Source organism: Mytilus californianus, unplaced genomic scaffold, assembly GCF_021869535.1.
Source record: "Mytilus californianus isolate M0D057914Y unplaced genomic scaffold, xbMytCali1.0.p SCAF_3, whole genome shotgun sequence".
NCBI lineage: Eukaryota > Metazoa > Mollusca > Bivalvia > Mytilida > Mytilidae > Mytilus > Mytilus californianus.
The window spans coordinates 131,980,679-131,999,786 of NW_026262679.1; the positions used below are offsets into that span (position 1 = coordinate 131,980,679).

The 19,108-nt window shown below is 35.7% G+C and overlaps 1 protein-coding gene across 1 annotated transcript in view; it reads left to right on the forward strand.

Moving 5' to 3' along the window:
• The first annotated feature begins 1,250 nt into the window (after positions 1–1,250).
• Positions 1,251–19,108, forward strand: part of LOC127733777 (lysosomal alpha-mannosidase-like) — a 44,523-nt gene continuing 26,665 nt past the window's right edge. The window contains exons 1-6 of the mRNA XM_052243091.1: positions 1,251–1,265; positions 1,768–1,870; positions 2,991–3,164; positions 5,498–5,691; positions 15,226–15,334; positions 17,824–17,921. Of these exons, the coding sequence (XP_052099051.1) occupies positions 1,251–1,265; positions 1,768–1,870; positions 2,991–3,164; positions 5,498–5,691; positions 15,226–15,334; positions 17,824–17,921 (693 nt within the window). The remainder of the gene's footprint in view (positions 1,266–1,767; positions 1,871–2,990; positions 3,165–5,497; positions 5,692–15,225; positions 15,335–17,823; positions 17,922–19,108) is intronic.

A 19,108-nucleotide genomic window follows, 5' to 3' on the forward strand; every position in this document is an offset into this window, starting at 1 on the left:
TTAGACATTTGATATTTTTGATAATGAAATCATAATGTGTTTTATTTTATTGTTAATAACAAACAAACCTGCATAGTTAAATTATGCAGTAATTTATGGTTATACACATACTTTACATTAAATGAAAAAATATTTGAATGAAATTCAAGAAACGCTCACAGTGAATTTCATGGCAGAGGATTTCTCAGGGAAGACATAATTAGATTAAGAAATATTTTCATGGACAGCATTTCACAGCGAATTTCATGGCAGAGAATTTCTCAGGGAAGACATAATTAGATTAAGAAATATTTTCATGGACAGCATTTCACAGTAAAATATTGTCATGGAGAGTATTTCACAGTGAAACATTGTCCAGAAGGAGGTGACAAAATTTCATGGACAAGGACACTATTTCATAATTTTCATATATTTTATATGAAATTTTGTCCAACGGACAACATTTTATGGAGGACGTTATTTTATGTTACATATTTATATAAAGGGTCCTTATAATGAGGTTCTAGATGGGGTTAACAGAATAGAGAATATTAGGCAAAAAATAAAGAAAAGAGAAAAATGGACAAACAAAATAAAGAAAAGAGAAAATTGGACAAACAAAATAATGAATAGTGAGTAATAGAGTGTTAAAATATAAAGAATAGAGAATAACAGAGTGTTAAAATATAAACAATAGAGAATAACAGAGTGTTAAAATATAAAGAATAGAGAATAACAGAGTGTTGAAATATAAACAATAGAGAATAACAGAGTGTTAACATATACAGAATAGAGAATAACAGAGTGTTAAAATATAAAGAATAGAGAATAACGGAGTGTTAACATATACAGAATAGAGAATAACAGAGTGCTAACATATACAGAATAGAGAATAACAGAGTGTTAACATATACAGAATAGAGAACAGTGTGTTAAAATATAAACAATAGAGAATAACAGAGTATTAATATATAAACAATAGATAATAATTGAGTGCAAAAATATAAAAAATAGAAAACAATGGAAGAAACAATAAAAAATACAGATAAATTGTCTAAAAATTGAAAGAAAAAAAATATACAGAAATGAAGCACCCCCTCTTTTTGAATCATTCACACCCTCAATGAACTGACAAAAACACAAATTACGAACTAAGAGTATAACTAGATCAAAGCCTAATGTCAGCTCATACATATACTTAAATATCAATTAGTATACCTTAACCTCCAATGACCCAAGTGTAAAGACGCCATAAGACGTTTAAGAAAAGCATGACATTGAGAACTGTTAGAATTTTGATACAATCCTGTTGTGACATTAGCTCTAGTTGATCTTGAATGTTAGTTTTATAACTGGGACTTCACTGTAAGACTTGCCTGTGTCGCATGTTTCAGTGTTCAGATGGTTTTGCATCATCGAGTTATTAGTAAACAGTTGCCAAAAGCATCCAGCAAATCATCAGATATCATTTTTCTTTCTTTCAATTAGTAGTGGAGCATTATGGTATCGTGTTGCAGACTATGTAACTGACCTAAAAATAAGATAACGGCACCCATTTAAAATGAAAAAAAATCGTATATAAAACTTGAGTTACTTTTAATAGTTATAATATTTTAAAGTTCAAACTGTGCATTATGTTACACAAGTTGTGCATGTCACCAAAGACATAATATGTCACTAAAGTCACACAAAAAAATGTATCATTTAGAGGTACTCAACTGTGTCAACAAGACCGCATCTCAATGGCACAATAATAAAAAGACAATATGGTTTATTTTCCTTTTCAAGAGCTGCAATCCTATCAAAGAAGACATGCTGAATGTTCATCTGGTACCCCATACGCATGATGATGTCGGTTGGTTGAAAACAGTAGACCAGTATTACTACGGAGGTAAATATGCAAGAAACAACTTATTAGACTGGACTTACTGAGCATTGGTTAAAAAAAATGTATAACACATGTCATGGTTTCCAGGACATGGATATGCATGAATTCGCCGGGTAAATCTGAGATTTCTATAACTCAAGATAAATCCATAATATTCCTAACATGGATTTTCTTGAGAAACTAAGGCATTAGTGTTATGTCTTTGTTTTGTAAACCTTGCCGATTCTAAAAAAAACTTATAATTTATCAATATTTATTTATTTACGATCCGAGCGTTCTCTCGCAGTTTCGGAAAAAAAGACTTGTATCGTCATCGATTTCCTCACTTAGTTTTGAAGTTTCCGGTTCATATGAAGAAGCCAATTCATGATCATGTATCATGATATCAGAGACATATACTACAATTGTATTATAGTGTCTCTCATAATATGAAGTATATATGCATATGGGGAGGGGGGTCTCATCACGATTCACGAGTTGATTTTTTTGTCAATCACGATTCACAGAAAATAAATTTCCATGATCACGGATCACGAAAATATAAAAAAAAAAAATCTGTAGAAAAACGGATCATGATAGCGAAAATGCGCCGATCACGAAGAACGAATATAACCCATCAGGCCCCTCATACATGACTTTAAATTCATTCTTTTCTATGGTCTATTTCTAGCAAAGGAAAACATATAAAGCTTTTCTCCTATCAATATTAACACTTTTTTTTCTGAATTCAAGCTCAAACTGGACTGGTAGTACCATATGTTTATACAAAGAAAATTACCTTAGTATGGTTATTAAAATGAATACTTAGAAACATGAGACTTTTTCTGTTTAGTGTGCTTACCAGTTCTAATTCATTTGGGTGAATTTTTACTCATATAACAATATACTTACCTATATGTCATGTTTTGATCAGAGATTGTTCATAAAAAAAAAACTATAGTAGTGCAAACAAAATATAATTGAGAATTTTGCCCCCCCCCCCTTTTTTTGTTTTACAGATAGTAATGATATATGTATTACAGAATTCTGGTATACAATACATAATAGATTCTATAGTTCAAGAATTACTAAAGGATCCTAGCAACTTAGGGATCCATCATTTTATCCTTGTATTTGTTTACAGATCGTAATGATATACAGAATGCTGGAGTACAATACATCATAGATTCTGTTGTACAAGAATTACTAAAGGATCCCAGTAAGAGGTTTATTTATGTAGAGATTGCATTTTTTGCTCGATGGTGGAGAGAACAGGATGAAGCCATGAGAGACCAAGTTAGGATGCTGGTAAATCAAGGTCTGTATATATTTGGGTAGCATAGAAGTAAAACAGGGTTGGGCTATTGTTCTGTGGGAGTAAAAATCATGAAGACATCAGGCCTTTCGGTCATAAAACTTTAATCATTACTTGGAGTACAACATTTCTGCTTAAAAACTCAAAATCCTGTGTTTTGATTTGTTGATTTCTCAGTGAGTTCAATAATTGTACTCAAAATGTTTAAGACTGTAAGGCCAGGATTTGATATGTGATCGTTATACAGATTGTGAGAGGGTCATAATGAGGGACTTTTTGACAAATCGTGTTCTAATATTCCATTGGAATTATGTTGTTAAACATCTGGAAATAATGGGTAAATTTTATGTATTTATACAAAAGGCAATAAAAAAATATAATTTTTTTTATATTAAAATATTTAAACAGATCCAACTGAATGTCACTCAAGTTTCCATGTGTTTTCTGTGACATGTCTGATCAGAATGGTGTTGTGACAAGTCTGATCAGAATGGTGTTGTTATGACAAGTCTGATCAGAATGGTGTTGTTATGACATGTCTGATCAGAATGGTGTTATTATGACAAGTCTGATCAGAATGGTGGTGTTATGACAAGTCTGATCAGAATGGTGTTTCTGTGACATGTCTGATCAGAATGGTGGTGTTATGACAAGTCTGATCAGAATGGTGTTTCTGTGACAAGTCTGATCAGAATGGTGTTTCTGTGACATGTCTGATCAGAATGGTGGTGTTATGACAAGTCTGACCAGAATGGTGTTTCTGTGACATGTCTGATCAGAATGGTGGTGTTATGACGATTCTGATCAGAATGGCATTTCTGTGACAAGTCTGATCAGAATGGTGTTTCTGTGACATGTCTGATCAGATTGGTGTTGTTGTGACAAGTCTGATCAGAATGGTGTTGTTATGACAAGTCTGATCAGAATGGTGTTGTTATGACATGTCTGATCAGAATGGTGTTGTTATGACAAGTCTGATCAGAATGGTGTTGTTATGACATGTCTGATCAGAATGGTGTTGTTATGACATGTCTGTTCAGAATGGTGTTGTTATGACAAGTGTGATCAGAATGGTGGTGTTATGACAAGTCTGATCAGAATGGTGTTGTTATGACATGTCTGATCAGAATGGTGTTGTTATTGCATAAGAAATGAAACCTTTCCTCAAAATCTTTGGTGTTTACCTGTCCATTTAATCTTTTTGTAAGTTGAGCTGTCTCAATAAATACAATAACTATTGTTCTCTGCGGAGTTCATTCCATGCCAACTTAAAATTTCTCCTTGGAAAAACTGATCATTTGTTGATTGATTTGGTTGTACAAAAAAAAAACTCCAAGTGATGAAAATACATGTTTTTTTAATTTTGGTTCATTTATATGTTTCGAAGTTTAGTGTGACGTCCATTTTCGCTGTACTAGTATACATTTTTTATAAGTTGCCAGCTGAAGCCCGCCTCCAGGTGCAGGATTTTCTCGCTGTGTTAAAGACCCATTGGTGGCCTTCGGCTGTTTTCTGCTCTTTGGATGGGTTGTTGCCTCTTTGACACAATCCCCGTTTCCATTCTCAATTTTATGTACCAATACTGAATAATGACACACTTTGTCAGAGCAACAGATGATAAATACAAATTTATGTCAGTAATAGACTACTGTTGAACAAATATCAATTTTATTTGGTCAGTACAGAAAAAAAAAAACTTGTTTAAAAAATATTAGAAGAAGCTGTAGATAATTTCGTTATAAATGATGCATATTGCAAATAGATTATATCAGTTTATTTTGTGATAGTGATAAAGTTAAGGTGGTACCCAACACCTTGACTAATATTAATTTGGCTCGTTTAATTTTCATAAAATTTTGACAAAATGTTTACTTTGACCCTTTGACAAAAATATAAAAATTTCAAAAAATTTGAACCAACCACTTTATCAGAAAAATTTCATTGGTTATATAGCAGTTTGACAAACACTAATTTTGATCATTGAGAAGCTTAATATTTCCTTAACAATACAACGTAATTAAAACGTTTAGCTGATTTTTACAGAGTTATCTCCCTGTAGTGTTAGGTACCACCTTAAGTCAATATTTCCCTCAGACAATCTGGCAACCCACTGAAAACAGACTATTATTACAGCAGTTACTAAAGTTATACTGGGAGGTTATTATATGAAGATATAACCTAATATAAGTCTTTTGTTTGACAGGACGCCTGGAGTTTATATTTAGAGGATGGTTATGAAGATATAACCTAATCTTTTGATTGACAGGATGTCTGGAGTTTATATTGGGAGGTTGTTGTATGAAGAGATTACCTAATATAAGTCTTTTGTTTGACAGGACGTCTGGAGTTTATATTGGGAGGTTGGTGTATGAATGATGAGGCATCAACACATTATAATGCCATAATAGACCAGCATACTCTTGGGTTGAGGTTTTTGTCAGAAAATTTTGGTGAATGTGGCAGACCACGCACAGCATGGCAAGTGGATCCATTCGGACATTCCAGAGAACAAGCCTCATTGTTTGCGCAGGTAAAAGTTTATTTATATCCACACCCAACCCCAAATTCTGTAGATTTGTGAAGACACATACAATATGACAATTAATTCTTGTTAAATTCATCATTAAATCCCTGTTTGTATTTTTATGCCCCTGCCGTAGGCAAAGTGCTTTAAGTGTTACCCTTGACCGTCCATCTTTCTGTCTGTCCTTCCGTCACGCCCCATTTTCGTTTCCAAACTCTCACTGCAGTTTGTCTCATCAGAATTTTATGAAACTCATACATAATGCTAAGAACCCAAAATCACAGACAGAGTTCGAATTTGGGCAGTGCATCACTTACTGTTGCAATAATATTAGTCAGGTTTGTGGTATGTATTACAGTTTCCAAGATATGAGATCAGAGGATTTTGAATTATACTGTTACATGGTACAAACATTTTTATGCCTTTTCCTTATGTCCCCACCTTAGGCAACGGGGGCATTAATCCTTATCCTTGGATGTCCATCTATCTGTCCATCTATCCTTCCTTCTTTCCCATTAATGTTTCTGCACTCTAACTTAAGTTTTTCCAATCTAAAGTTTAGGAAACTCATACACAATGCTAAGAACCAAAACTCACAGACAGAGTTCCAATTTGGGCAGTTCATCATTTACCGTTCTACAGTTATGCCCCTTTATAATTTGGAAAATTGCAAAGCTTGAGCAAGGGCATTCATGTCCTCAGACACATTCTTCCTTTATTTGCAATTAAATTATAAAAAAAAGAAGATGTGGTATGATTGCCAATGAGACAACTATCCACCAAAGTTCAAATGAGGTAGATGTAAGTAATTATAGGCAACCGTACGAACTTCAACAATGAGAAAAAACCATACCCTATAGTCGGCTTTAAAAGGCCCCCGACTTGAAAAATATGAAACAATTCAATTGAGAATTAAATTAATGGTTACAAACTTTTTTATGCCCCTGCCTATGCCCCTGCCTATGCCCCTGCTGTAGGCAACGGGGGCATTAAGTGTTACCCTTGACCATCCTTCTGTCGTTCTTCTTTCCGTCCATCTTATTCTCATTTTCACACTCTTACTTAAGTTTTCCTAACCCAAATTTGATGAAACTCATACACAATGATAAGAACTGGAATCTGCAGACAGAGTTAAAATTTGGGCAGTGAGTCACTTACTATTATATATGCTCCTTTATAACTTGGAAAATTTCAAATTTGTTTCTGCACTCTAACTTAAGTTTGCATATTCAAATTTGATGAAACTCATACACAATGCTTAGAACCAAAACTCGCAGACAGAGTTTGAATTTGGACAGGGAGGTAATAACTGTTCTTCAGTTAAGTCCCTTTATAACTTTTTGGAAATTGCAAATTTTTTCGTGTCCAATCTCTAACTTAAGTTTGCATCATCAGAATTTTATGAAACTCATACACTATGCTCAAAACCACAACAAGCAGACAAGGTATGAATTTTGGCAGTGAGTCATTCACCATTCTACAATTATGCCCCTTTTTAACTTGGATAATTGCAATGCTTGAGCAGGGGCATTCATGTCCTAGGACACGTTCTTTTTTTATTTGCAATTGCTGTAAATTCATGAATTATTGTGAGATTTTTATTAATGCGAATACTGCAACTGGGTGAGCATAGCAGTAATAAGAACTCACATTCTGATATCTGATCCATATATCTTCATGCACATTTTCCTGAAATCGCCATTATTAATCTCGCATTTTTCTCCATTCTTCAAAAACTGCAATAATTTCTGAATTTACAGTATATTATTCATGTTTGAGGTACGTACATGTATTACAGTTTCCAAGATATGAGGAGATCAGAGGATTTTAAATTGTATTTTTACATGGTGCAAACATTTTTATGCCCCTGCCTATCCCACTGCTTCATGCAACATGGACATAAAGTGTTACCCTTGATCACCTGTCCTTCCGTCCTTCGTCTGTCTTTTCTTCTTTCCCATTTTCGTTTCTGCAGTCTAACTTGAGTTTTCCTCGTCCAAATTTGATGAAACTCATTCACAATGCTAAAAACGGAAACTTGCAGATAGAGTTTGAATTTGGGCAGTGAGTCACTTACCGTTCTAGAGTTATGCTCCTTTATAACTTAGAAAATTGCAAGTTTGTTTATTTTTGCGCTCTTACTTAAGTTTGCCTCATCTAAATTTGATGAAACTCATACACAATGATAAGAACCAAAGTTCTCGGACAGAGTTCGAATTTGGGCCATTCATCATTTACCATTCTACAGTTATGCCCCTTTTTAACTTGAAAATTGCAAAGCTTGAGCGGGGGGCATTCATGTCCTCAGACACATTCTTCTTTGCTTTGCAATTTTTGCAGTTTCCAAGATATGAGATCAGAGAATTTTAAATCATACTTTTACACGATACAAACATTTTTCTTCCACTGCCTATGCCCTTGCCATAAACAACGGGGGCATTAAGTGTTGCGTTTGACTGTCCTTCTGTTTGTATGTCTTTCCATCCATCCCATTTTCGTTTGCACACTCTAACTTAAATTTTCCTCATCCAAATTTGATGAAACTCATACACAATGCTAAGAACCAACACTCGCAAACAGAGTTTGAATTTGGGCAGTTCATCATTTACCATTTCACAGAAATGCCACTTTTTAACTTGACAATTGGAAAGCTTGAACTGGGGCATTCATGTCCTCAGATAGATTCTTCTTTTATTTGCAATTATATAGTCATGTTTGTGGTATGTATTACAGTTTCCAATATATGAGGAGATCAGAGGATTTTAGATCATACTTTTACTTGGTGCAAACATCTTCATGCCCCCGCTGTAGTCAATGGGGGCATTAAGTGTTACCCTTGACTGTTCTTCCTTCCATCCTTCTGTAGTCAATGCGGGCAGTAAGTGTTACCCTTGATTGTTCTTCCATTCGTCCTTCTGTAGTCAATGAGGTCAGTAAGTGTTACCTTTGATTGTTCTTCCATCCATCCTTCTGTAGTCAATGGGGGCATTAAGTGTTACCCTTGACTGTTCTTCCTTCCATGCTTCTGTAGTCAGTGGGGACAGTAAGTGTTACCCTTGACTGTTCTTCCATCCATCCTTCTGTAGTCAATGGGGGCATTAAGTGTTACCCTTGACTGTTCTTCCTTCCATCCTTCTGTAGTCAATGGGGGCATTAAGTGTTACCCTTGACTGTTCTTCAGGACTGTTCTTCCATCCATCCTTCTGTAGTCAATGGGGGCATTAAGTGTTACCCTTGACTGTTCTTCCATCTATCCGTCTGTAGTCAATGGGGGCATTATGTGTTACCCTTCACAGTTTTTCCATCCATCCTTCTGTAGTCAATGGGGGCAGTAAGAGTTACCCTTAACTGTTCTTCCTTCCATCCTTCTGTAGTCAATGGGGTCAGTAAGTGTTACCCTTGACTCTTCTTCCTTCCATCCTTCTGTAGTCAATGGGGGCATTAAGTGTTACCCTTGACTGTTCTTCCATCCATCCTTCTGTAGTCAATGGGGGCAGTAAGAGTTACCCTTGACTGTTCTTCCTTCCATCCTTCTGTAGTCAATGGGGTCAGTAAGTGTTACCCTTGACTCTTCTTCCTTCCATCCTTCTGTAGTCAATGGGGGCATTAAGTGTTACCCTTGACTCTTCTTCCTTCCATCCTTCTGTAGTCAATGGGGTCAGTAAGAGTTACCCTCAACTGTTCTTCCTTCCATCCTTCTGTAGTCAATGGGGTCAGTAAGTGTTACCCTTGACTCTTCTTTCTTCCATCCTTCTGTAGTCAATGGGGGCATTAAGTGTTACCCTTGACTGTTCTTCCATCCATCCTTCTGTAGTCAATGGGGGCATTAAGTGTTACCCTTGACTGTTCTTCCATCCATCCTTCTGTAGTCAATGGGGGCATTAAGTGTTACCCTTGACTGTTCTTCATTCCATGCTTCTGTAGTCAATGGGGTCAGTAAGTGTTACCCTTGACTGTTCTTCCACCCATCCTTCTGTAGTCAATGGGGTCAGTAAGTGTTACCCTTGACTGTTCTTTTTCCATGCTTCTGTAGTCAATGGGGGCATTTAGTGTTACCTTTGACTCTTCTTTCATCCATCCTTCTGTAGTCAATGGGGGCATTAAGTGTTACCCTTGACTGTTCCTCCTTCCATCCTTCTGTAGTCAGTGGGGGCAGTAAGTGTTACCCTTGACTGTTTTTCCTTCCATCCTTCTGTAGTCAATGGGGGCATTAAATGTTACCATTGACTGTTCTTCCATCCATCCTTCTGTAGTCAATGGAGGCATTGAGGGTTACCCTTGATTGTTCTTCCTTCCATCCTTCTGTAGTCAATGGGGTCAGTAAGTGTTACCCTTGACTGTTCTTTTTCCATGTTTCTGTAGTCAATTGGGGCATTAAGTGTTACCCTTGACTGTTCTTCCACCCATCCTTCTGTAGTCAATGGGGTCAGTAAGTGTTACCCTTGACTGTTCTTCCTTCCATGCTTCTGTAGTCAATGGGGGCAGTAAGTGTTACCCTTGACTCTTCTTCCATCCATCCTTCTGTAGTCAATGGGGGCATTAAGTGTTACCCTTGACTGTTCTTCCTTCCATCCTTCTGTAATCAATGGGGGCAGTAAGTGTTACCCTTGACTGTTCTTCCTTCCATCCTTCTGTAGTCAATGGGGACAGTAAGTGTTACCCTTGACTGTTCTTCCTTCCATCCTTCTGTAGTCAATGGGGGCATTAATTGTTACCCTTGACTCTTCTTCCATCCATCCTTCTGTAGTCAATGGAGGCATTAAGTGTTACCCTTGATTGTTCTTCCTTCCATCCTTCTGTAGTCAATGGGGTCAGTAAGTGTTACCCTTGACTGTTCTTCAGGACTGTTCTTCCATCCATCCTTCTGTAGTCAATGGAGGCATTAAGTGTTACCCTTGACTGTTCTTCCATCCATCATACTGTAGTCAATGGGGTCAGTAAGTGTTACCCTTGACTGTTCTTCCATCCATCCTTCTGTAGTCAATGTGGGCATTAAGTGTTACCCTTGACTGTTCTTCCTTCCATCCTTCTGTAATCAATGGGGGCAGTAAGTGTTACCCTTGACTGTTCTTCCTTCCATCCTTCTGTAGTCAATGGGGACAGTAAGTGTTACCCTTGATTGTTCTTCCATCCATCCTTCTGTAGTCAATGGGGGCATTAAGTGTTACCCTTGACTGTTCTTCAGAACTGTTCTTCCATCCATCCTTCTGTCCATTTCATTTTTGTTTCCGCACTCTAACTTAAGTTTTCCTCATCTAAATGAGAACATATGATTGTATCATTAATACTTAGATCGAATCAATGTTGTACATAGATACCAGCTCCTTGGAACCTCCATGAATCAATGTTGTACATAGATACCAGCTCCTTGGAGCCTCTATGGGTCAATGTTGTACATAGATACCAGCTCCTTGGAGCCTCTATGAAAGAATGTTGTACATAGTTACCAGTTCCTTGGAGCCTCTATGAATCAATGTTGTACATAGATACCAGCTCCTTGGAGCCTCTATAGGTCAATGTTGTACATTATATACCAGCTCCTTGGAGCCTCTATGAATGAATGTTGTACATAGATACCAGTTCCTTGGAGCCTCTATGAATCAATGTTGTACATAGATACCAGCTCCTTAGAGCCTGTATGAATCAATGTTGTACATTATATACCAGCTCCTTGGAACCTCCATGAATCAATGTTGTACATAGATACCAGCTCCTTGGAGCCTCTATGGGTCAATGTTGTACATAGATACCAGCTCCTTGGAGCCTCTATGAAAGAATGTTGTACATAGTTACCAGTTCCTTGGAGCCTCTATGAATCAATGTTGTGCATAGATACCAGCTCCTTGGAGCCTCTATAGGTCAATGTTGTACATTATATACCAGCTCCTTGGAGCCTCTATGAATGAATGTTGTACATAGATACCAGTTCCTTGGAGCCTCTATGAATCAATGTTGTACATAGATACCAGCTCCTTTGAGCCTCTATGAATCAATGTTATAAATAAATACTAGCTCCTTGGAGCCTCTATGAATCAATGTTGTACATATATACCAGCTCCTTGGTGCCTCTATTAATCAATGTTGTACATATAACTGCTCCTTGGAGCCTCTATGAATAAATGTTATACAAAGATACCAGCTCCTTGGAGCCTCTATGAATCAATGTTATACATAAATACCAGCTCCTTTGAGCCTCTATGAATCAATGTTGTACATATATACCAGCTCCTTGGTGCCTCTACCAATCAATGTTGCACATATATACCAGCTCATTGGAGCCTCTATGAATCAATGTTGTACATAGATACCAGTTCCTTGGAGCCTCTATGAATCAATGTTGTACACATATACCAGCTCCTTGGAGCCTCTATGAATGAATGTTGTACATAGATACCAGTTCCTTGGAGCCTCTATGAATCAATGTTGTACATAGATACCAGCTCCTTGGAGCCTCTATGAATCAATGTTATACATAAATACCAGCTCCTTTGAGCCTCTATGAATCAATGTTGTACATATATACCAGCTCCTTGGTGCCTCTATTAATCAATATTGCACATATATACCAGCTCCTTGGAGCCTGTATGAATCAATGTTGTACATTATATACCAGCTCCTCGGAGCCTCTATGAATCAATGTTGTACATAGATACCAGCTCCTTGGAGCCTCTATGAATCAATGTTGTACATAGATACCAGTTCCTTGGAGCCTCTATGAATCAATGTTGTACATATGTACCAGCTCCTTGGAGCCTCTATGAATCAATGTTGTACGTAGATACCAGTTCCTTGGAGCCTCTATGAATCAATGTTGTACATATATACCAGCTCCTTGGTGCATCTATGAATCAATGTTTACATTATATACCAGCTCCTTGGAGCCTCTATGAATCAATGTACATAGATACCAGCTCCTTGGTGCCTCTATGAATCAATGTTGTACATTATATACCAGCTCCTCGGAGCCTCTATGAATCAATGTTGTACATAGATACCAGTTCCTTGGAGCCTCTATGGATCAATGTTGTACATATGCACCAGCTCCTTGGAGCCTCTATGAATCAATGTTGTACATGGATTCCAGTTCCTTGGGGCCTCTATGAATCAATGTTATTTGAAGATACCAGCTCATTGGAGCCTCTAAGAATCAATGTTGTACAATAGATACCAGTTCCTTGGAGCCTCTATGAATCAATGTTGTACATAGATACCAGCTCCTTGGAGCCTCTATGAATCAATGTTATACATAAATACCAGCTCCTTTGAGCCTCTATGAATCAATGTTGTACATATATACCAGCTCCTTGGTGCCTCTTTTAATCAATGTTGCACATATATACCAGCTCCTTGGAGCCTGTATGAATCAATGTTGTATATTATATACCAGCTCCTTGGGGCCTCTATGAATCAATGTTGTACATTATATACCAGTTCCTTGGAGCCTGTATGAATTAATGTTGTACATAGATACCAGCTCCTTGGAGCCTCTATGAATCAATGTTATGCATAAATACCAGCTCCTTTGCGCCTCTATGGATCAATGTTGTACATATATACCAGCTCCTTGGTGCCTCTTTTAATCAATATACCAGCTCCTTGGAGCCTGTATGAATCAATGTTGTACATTATATACCAGCTCCTTGGAGCATCTATGAATTAATGTTGTACATAGATACCAGCTCCTTGGAGCCTCTATGAATCAATGTTGTACATAGATACCAGTTCCTTGGAGCCTCTATGAATCAATGTTGTACATATGTACCAGCTCCTTGGTGCCTCTATTAATCAATGTTGTACATATATACCAGCTCCTTGGAGCCTCTATGAATCAATGTTGTACATAAATACCAGCTCCTTGGTGCCTCTATGAATCAATGTTGTACATATATACCAGCTCCTTGGTGCCTCTATTAATCAATGTTGTACATATATACCAGCTCCTTAGTGCCTCTATTAATCAATGTTGTACATATATACCAGCTCCTTGGTGCCTCTATTAATCAATGTTGTACATATATACCAGCTCCTTGGAGCCTCTATGAATAAATGTTATACAAAGATACCAGCTCCATGGAGCCTCTATGAATGAATGTTGTACATATATACCAGCTCCTTAGAGCCTCTATGAATCAATGTTATAAACAAATACTAGCTCCTTGGAGCCTCTTTGAATCAATGTTGTACATATATACCAGCTCCTTGGAGCCTCTATGAATCAATGTTGTACATATATACCAGCTCCTTGGTGCCTCTATTAATCAATGTTGTACATATATACCAGCTCCTTGGAGCCTCTATGAATAAATGTTATACAAAGATACCAGCTCATTGGAGCCTCTATGAATCAATGTTATACATAAATACCAGCTCCTTTGAGCCTCTATGAATCAATGTTGTACATATATACCAGCTCCTTGGTGCCTCTATTAATCAATATTGCACATATATACCAGCTCCTTGGAGCCTGTATGAATCAATGTTGTACATTATATACCAGCTCCTCGGAGCCTCTATGAATCAATGTTGTACATAGATACCAGCTCCTTGGAGCCTCTATGAATCAATGTTGTACATAGATACCAGTTCCTTGGAGCCTCTATGAATCAATGTTGTACATATGTACCAGCTCCTTGGAGCCTCTATGAATCAATGTTGTACGTAGATACCAGTTCCTTGGAGCCTCTATGAATCAATGTTGTACATATATACCAGCTCCTTGGTGCATCTATGAATCAATGTTTACATTATATACCAGCTCCTTGGAGCCTCTATGAATCAATGTTGTACATAGATACCAGCTCCTTGGTGCCTCTATGAATCAATGTTGTACATTATATACCAGCTCCTCGGAGCCTCTATGAATCAATGTTGTACATAGATACCAGTTCCTTGGAGCCTCTATGGATCAATGTTGTACATATGCACCAGCTCCTTGGAGCCTCTATGAATCAATGTTGTACATGGATTCCAGTTCCTTGGGGCCTCTATGAATCAATGTTATTTGAAGATACCAGCTCATTGGAGCCTCTAAGAATCAATGTTGTACAATAGATACCAGTTCCTTGGAGCCTCTATGAATCAATGTTGTACATAGATACCAGCTCCTTGGTGCCTCTATGAATCAATGTTGTACATTATATACCAGCTCCTCGGAGCCTCTATGAATCAATGTTGTACATAGATACCAGTTCCTTGGAGCCTCTATGGATCAATGTTGTACATATGTACATGTACCAGCTCCTTGGAGCCTCTATGAATCAATGTTGTACATGGATTCCAGTTCCTTGGGGCCTCTATGAATCAATCTTATTTGAAGATACCAGCTCATTGGAGCCTCTAAGAATCAATGTTGTACATTGATACCAGCCCCTGTGAGCCTCTTGTATTTTGATATGAATTCTCAATCTTTTTTCTTTTAGTTATCCTTTTTTTTTTAAATGATATAATTGATTTAAATGTCTAAAAGCTGCTACAATTGCCTTATTGTTACAGCTTTCATGAACAAGGTACCCTGATCTATTTAATTATTTTAATTTTCAGCTAGGATATGATTCCCTGTTTTTTGGAAGATTGGACTACCAGGATAAAAACAAAAGATTGAATGAATCAAACATGGAATTTGTTTGGAAGGGGAGTCCTAATAGTTTAGGTATTTGTATTTCTTTACAATCATTATGAGACTTATCTTATTATAGAATTTGAGAATAAGTTAAGGTGGTTATAGATTATAAAATATTCAGTACTGAGGCAGCTTGAAGATAAAAAAAAAGGTAAGAAATCCTTGAAAATAAAAGTACAAAAACTCTTGTTATGAAATCGGGTGCTAAAAAGCATACTATACACTGTTTTGGTAAAAATATATGCCGTATTAATATCTGAGCTTGTGCATGTTACTGTATATAATAATAATAAGTGGTATAATTGCCAATGAAACAACTATCCCTATAGACTAACTGACAAAGATGTGAACAATTACAGCTCACCGTACCATTTTATAACATTTACAGCTAACAGTACAATTTTGTAATACTTACAGCTAACAGTACCATTTTAATAACAGTTACAGCTAACAGTACATTTTATATGATTTGCATGAATATATACAAGGCTAATAGGGAAGATTAATTATTGTAATACAAAGAACTATAATTATTGTTATGATTTAATTAATATTTTGAAAAAATTTAGGTAAATTATGCTGTTGTTGTATAAATGAAATTTGTAATTAATAAAATGAAAATTACTTTTTTAAGTGTTTTATTTTCTGTGTGTTTCTTGCCATAAGTTTCGATCTCACATAAAGATAAATTTTATTTTAATCATGAAATTAGTTGAAATTATTACGTTTGAGAAAATGTGCCACTCTATAGTCTTAATACCTCTAGTCTATACACATATCCTCTGATACCTCTAGTCTATACACATATCCTCTGATACCTCTAGTGTATACACATATCCTCTGATACCTCTAGTGTATACACATATCCTCTGATACCTCTAGTCTATACACATATCCTCTGATACCTCTATAGTCTATACCCATATCCATCTGATAACTCTAGTCTATACACATATCCTCTGATACCTCAAGTCTTTACACATATCCATCTGATACCTCTAGTCTATACATATATCCTCTGGTACATCTGGTCTATACACATATCCTCTGATACCTCTAGTCTATACACATATCCATCTGATACCTCTAGTCTATACATACATCCTCTGGTACCTCTAGTCTATACACATATCCTCTGATACCTCTAATCTATACACATATCCATTTGATACCTCTAGTCAATACACATATCCATCTGACAAAACTACATCACAATTGATAGACTTCAATAGTTCAATTCTCCAAACTTTGGAACAATTTGTTTGACAAAAATTATCAAGATGTTTTGCTATTTTACAGGTGAAGTTGCCAACTTGTTTACTGGTATTAATTATAATCTGTATCAGCCCCCTGCTGGGTTTAGTTGGGACATGGGAAGTAGAGATGACCCAATTATGGTGGGTGAATTTGATGTAGTTTAGTCAAAATTTAAAAGGTCAAAGTAAACATATTCCTAGATCCTCTTTCCATGTACTACCCACATCAATTTTGGCATTTTGATAGAAAACAAATATTCATTAACAAAATGAATCAGTTTAGATTAAAGAATTTGACCATCCTCATAAATTTTCTTTTTGAATAGTTGGATAAGAATGTGGAATATTTTTATTTATATTATGTCTAAACAGTGCATTAAGTGTTTTATATACTTCCTTAAATATATTGCTGCTGGCCATCTCACATTATATAAGATCTAATAAAATCTGCACATGCTTTAAGCACTCTCTAATGAGCAATCCTTTCACAATATTTGGGGTTGATAAGAGGTAATAAAATCTTTCTTGTATGTAGATGAAACTAAAACAGAGTTCATTTGTTAGAGACTTTAATTGTTTTTTTTTGTTTTTGTTTTTTGTAATAGGCCAATTGTTATAATTTAATTAATATTGGTAAATTATGCTGTAAATTATGCTGGGCACATTCCGTTTCCATTCTCACAAGATATGGACATGATATAAGAAGTTATAGATTAAATTTTGGTTTTATGGGTGATTAAGTTTAAATGGAAATATGCTCTTTTTTAGAGTAAAGAAAATTATGAGAAGTTGACATTATGCCACATTGTTTCTAAATCAAAATATTGGTTTTATTTCTATTCTAAAAAGTCAAGTTTTAGAGGAATTACCTTTTGACTAAAAAAAATTGGATAATCTTTTTATTTTTCATTGAATTAGTTCAAATTCTAAGTTGATTTTTAAAAATTCAATAATTGTTGACTAATGTTTTACAGAACTATAGTTTTTGTAGCAGAATCACAAATCACCCTTAATATTTTAGCTTTCATCAGTCTGTTCACCAACCTATGTGCCATCATGTAACACCATAGTAAGTAATGTTAGCATTTGATATATTGAAGTTTACACAACCAGAATATCACCATGAATCCAGTGCACCTTTTACATGTGAAGTTGTATTACTGTGATAGTAATAGTAATAGTAACATAGCTTACATTGCATTGGCTGTTTTTCTCAGATGAAAAGGAGTTAATTAGATAATACACATTTTTGAATTATCTCAGGTGAAACAGCTAATCTGTTTACTGGTGTCCTGTTTAATGGCTATGGTCCTCCAGGAGGATTTAATTGGAATGAAGGTAGTGGTGATGATCCAATGATGGTGTGTTTTATTACTATTATCTGTTAACAAATTGTTTTAGATATTTTTTTATAATGAGAAACATGATTAAATCTATCAAATTTCAATAAAAATAAGAATGCCCTGCTAGTACTATCACATTTTTATGTTCAGATAACCATGAAATCAGGAACAAAACAATAATTTGGCTTATAATTTAAAAATTTCACACCATTATGAAAATGTGTACTTAGTATGAAGTTGAGATGACCACACAACTTCATGGAAAACTACCTTAACAAAAACTTTAACCTGAGAATGTTAATTTCACACTACTGTGGAATCATGATTATTTGTGAGATACCAACTTTTTGTGAATTTTGTGGGTAAGGGAGCTACCATTTGATTTTTATGGGGGGAGGCTAGGATGAAAAATTGTGTCCTGCATTTTTTTTTTAGTTGTAATCTCGGTCCTGCCTTTTTATTTTTCACTGTATTCGGTCCTGCCTATTTTTTATTAGTTTATCCTGACTTTTTATACATAATTTGTCATCCTGCTTTTTTTTTTTTTGCCAAGATGCTCATCCTGCCTTTTTTTTACTCAAAACTTCTGTCCTGCCTTTTTTTTTACTCAAAACTTCTGTCCTGCCTTTTTTTTTCAAATTTCACCTAGCCCCCCCCCCATAAAAATCAAATGGTAGCTCCCTAAAAGTGAACCATTGATACAAATTTTAATGTTCAACAAATTATAAATTTTTTATAGGCTTACATGCAGACTTCGGTGAAACCACAAAATCAAATATCCACGAAAATAGAAATTTCCTTTCATCCACGAAAATAAATGAATCCACAGTTTTACATATCAATGTTCAAAGAACCATGAAATTGGGGTAAAAACTGTAATTTGGGATACAGTTTTTAAAGTTCTTAGATATTTAGGTGTTTTTTTCTATGTACTTTTGTTGCCTTTTGTACAACAAAGATTTTCATTGTTTTTAAATATATAGTTGTTCTTTCTATGTACATTTATTGTGTTTGGAAAAAAAAGGGTTTTATATGGTGTTATATAGATATAAGAAGATGTGGTATGGGTGCCAAAGAGACAACTCTCAATCGAAGTCAAAATTTATAAAAGTAAACCATTATAGGTCAAAGTACGGCCTTCAACACGGAGCCTTGGCTCACATCGAACAGCAAGCTATAAAGGGCCCCAAAAATTACTAGTGTAA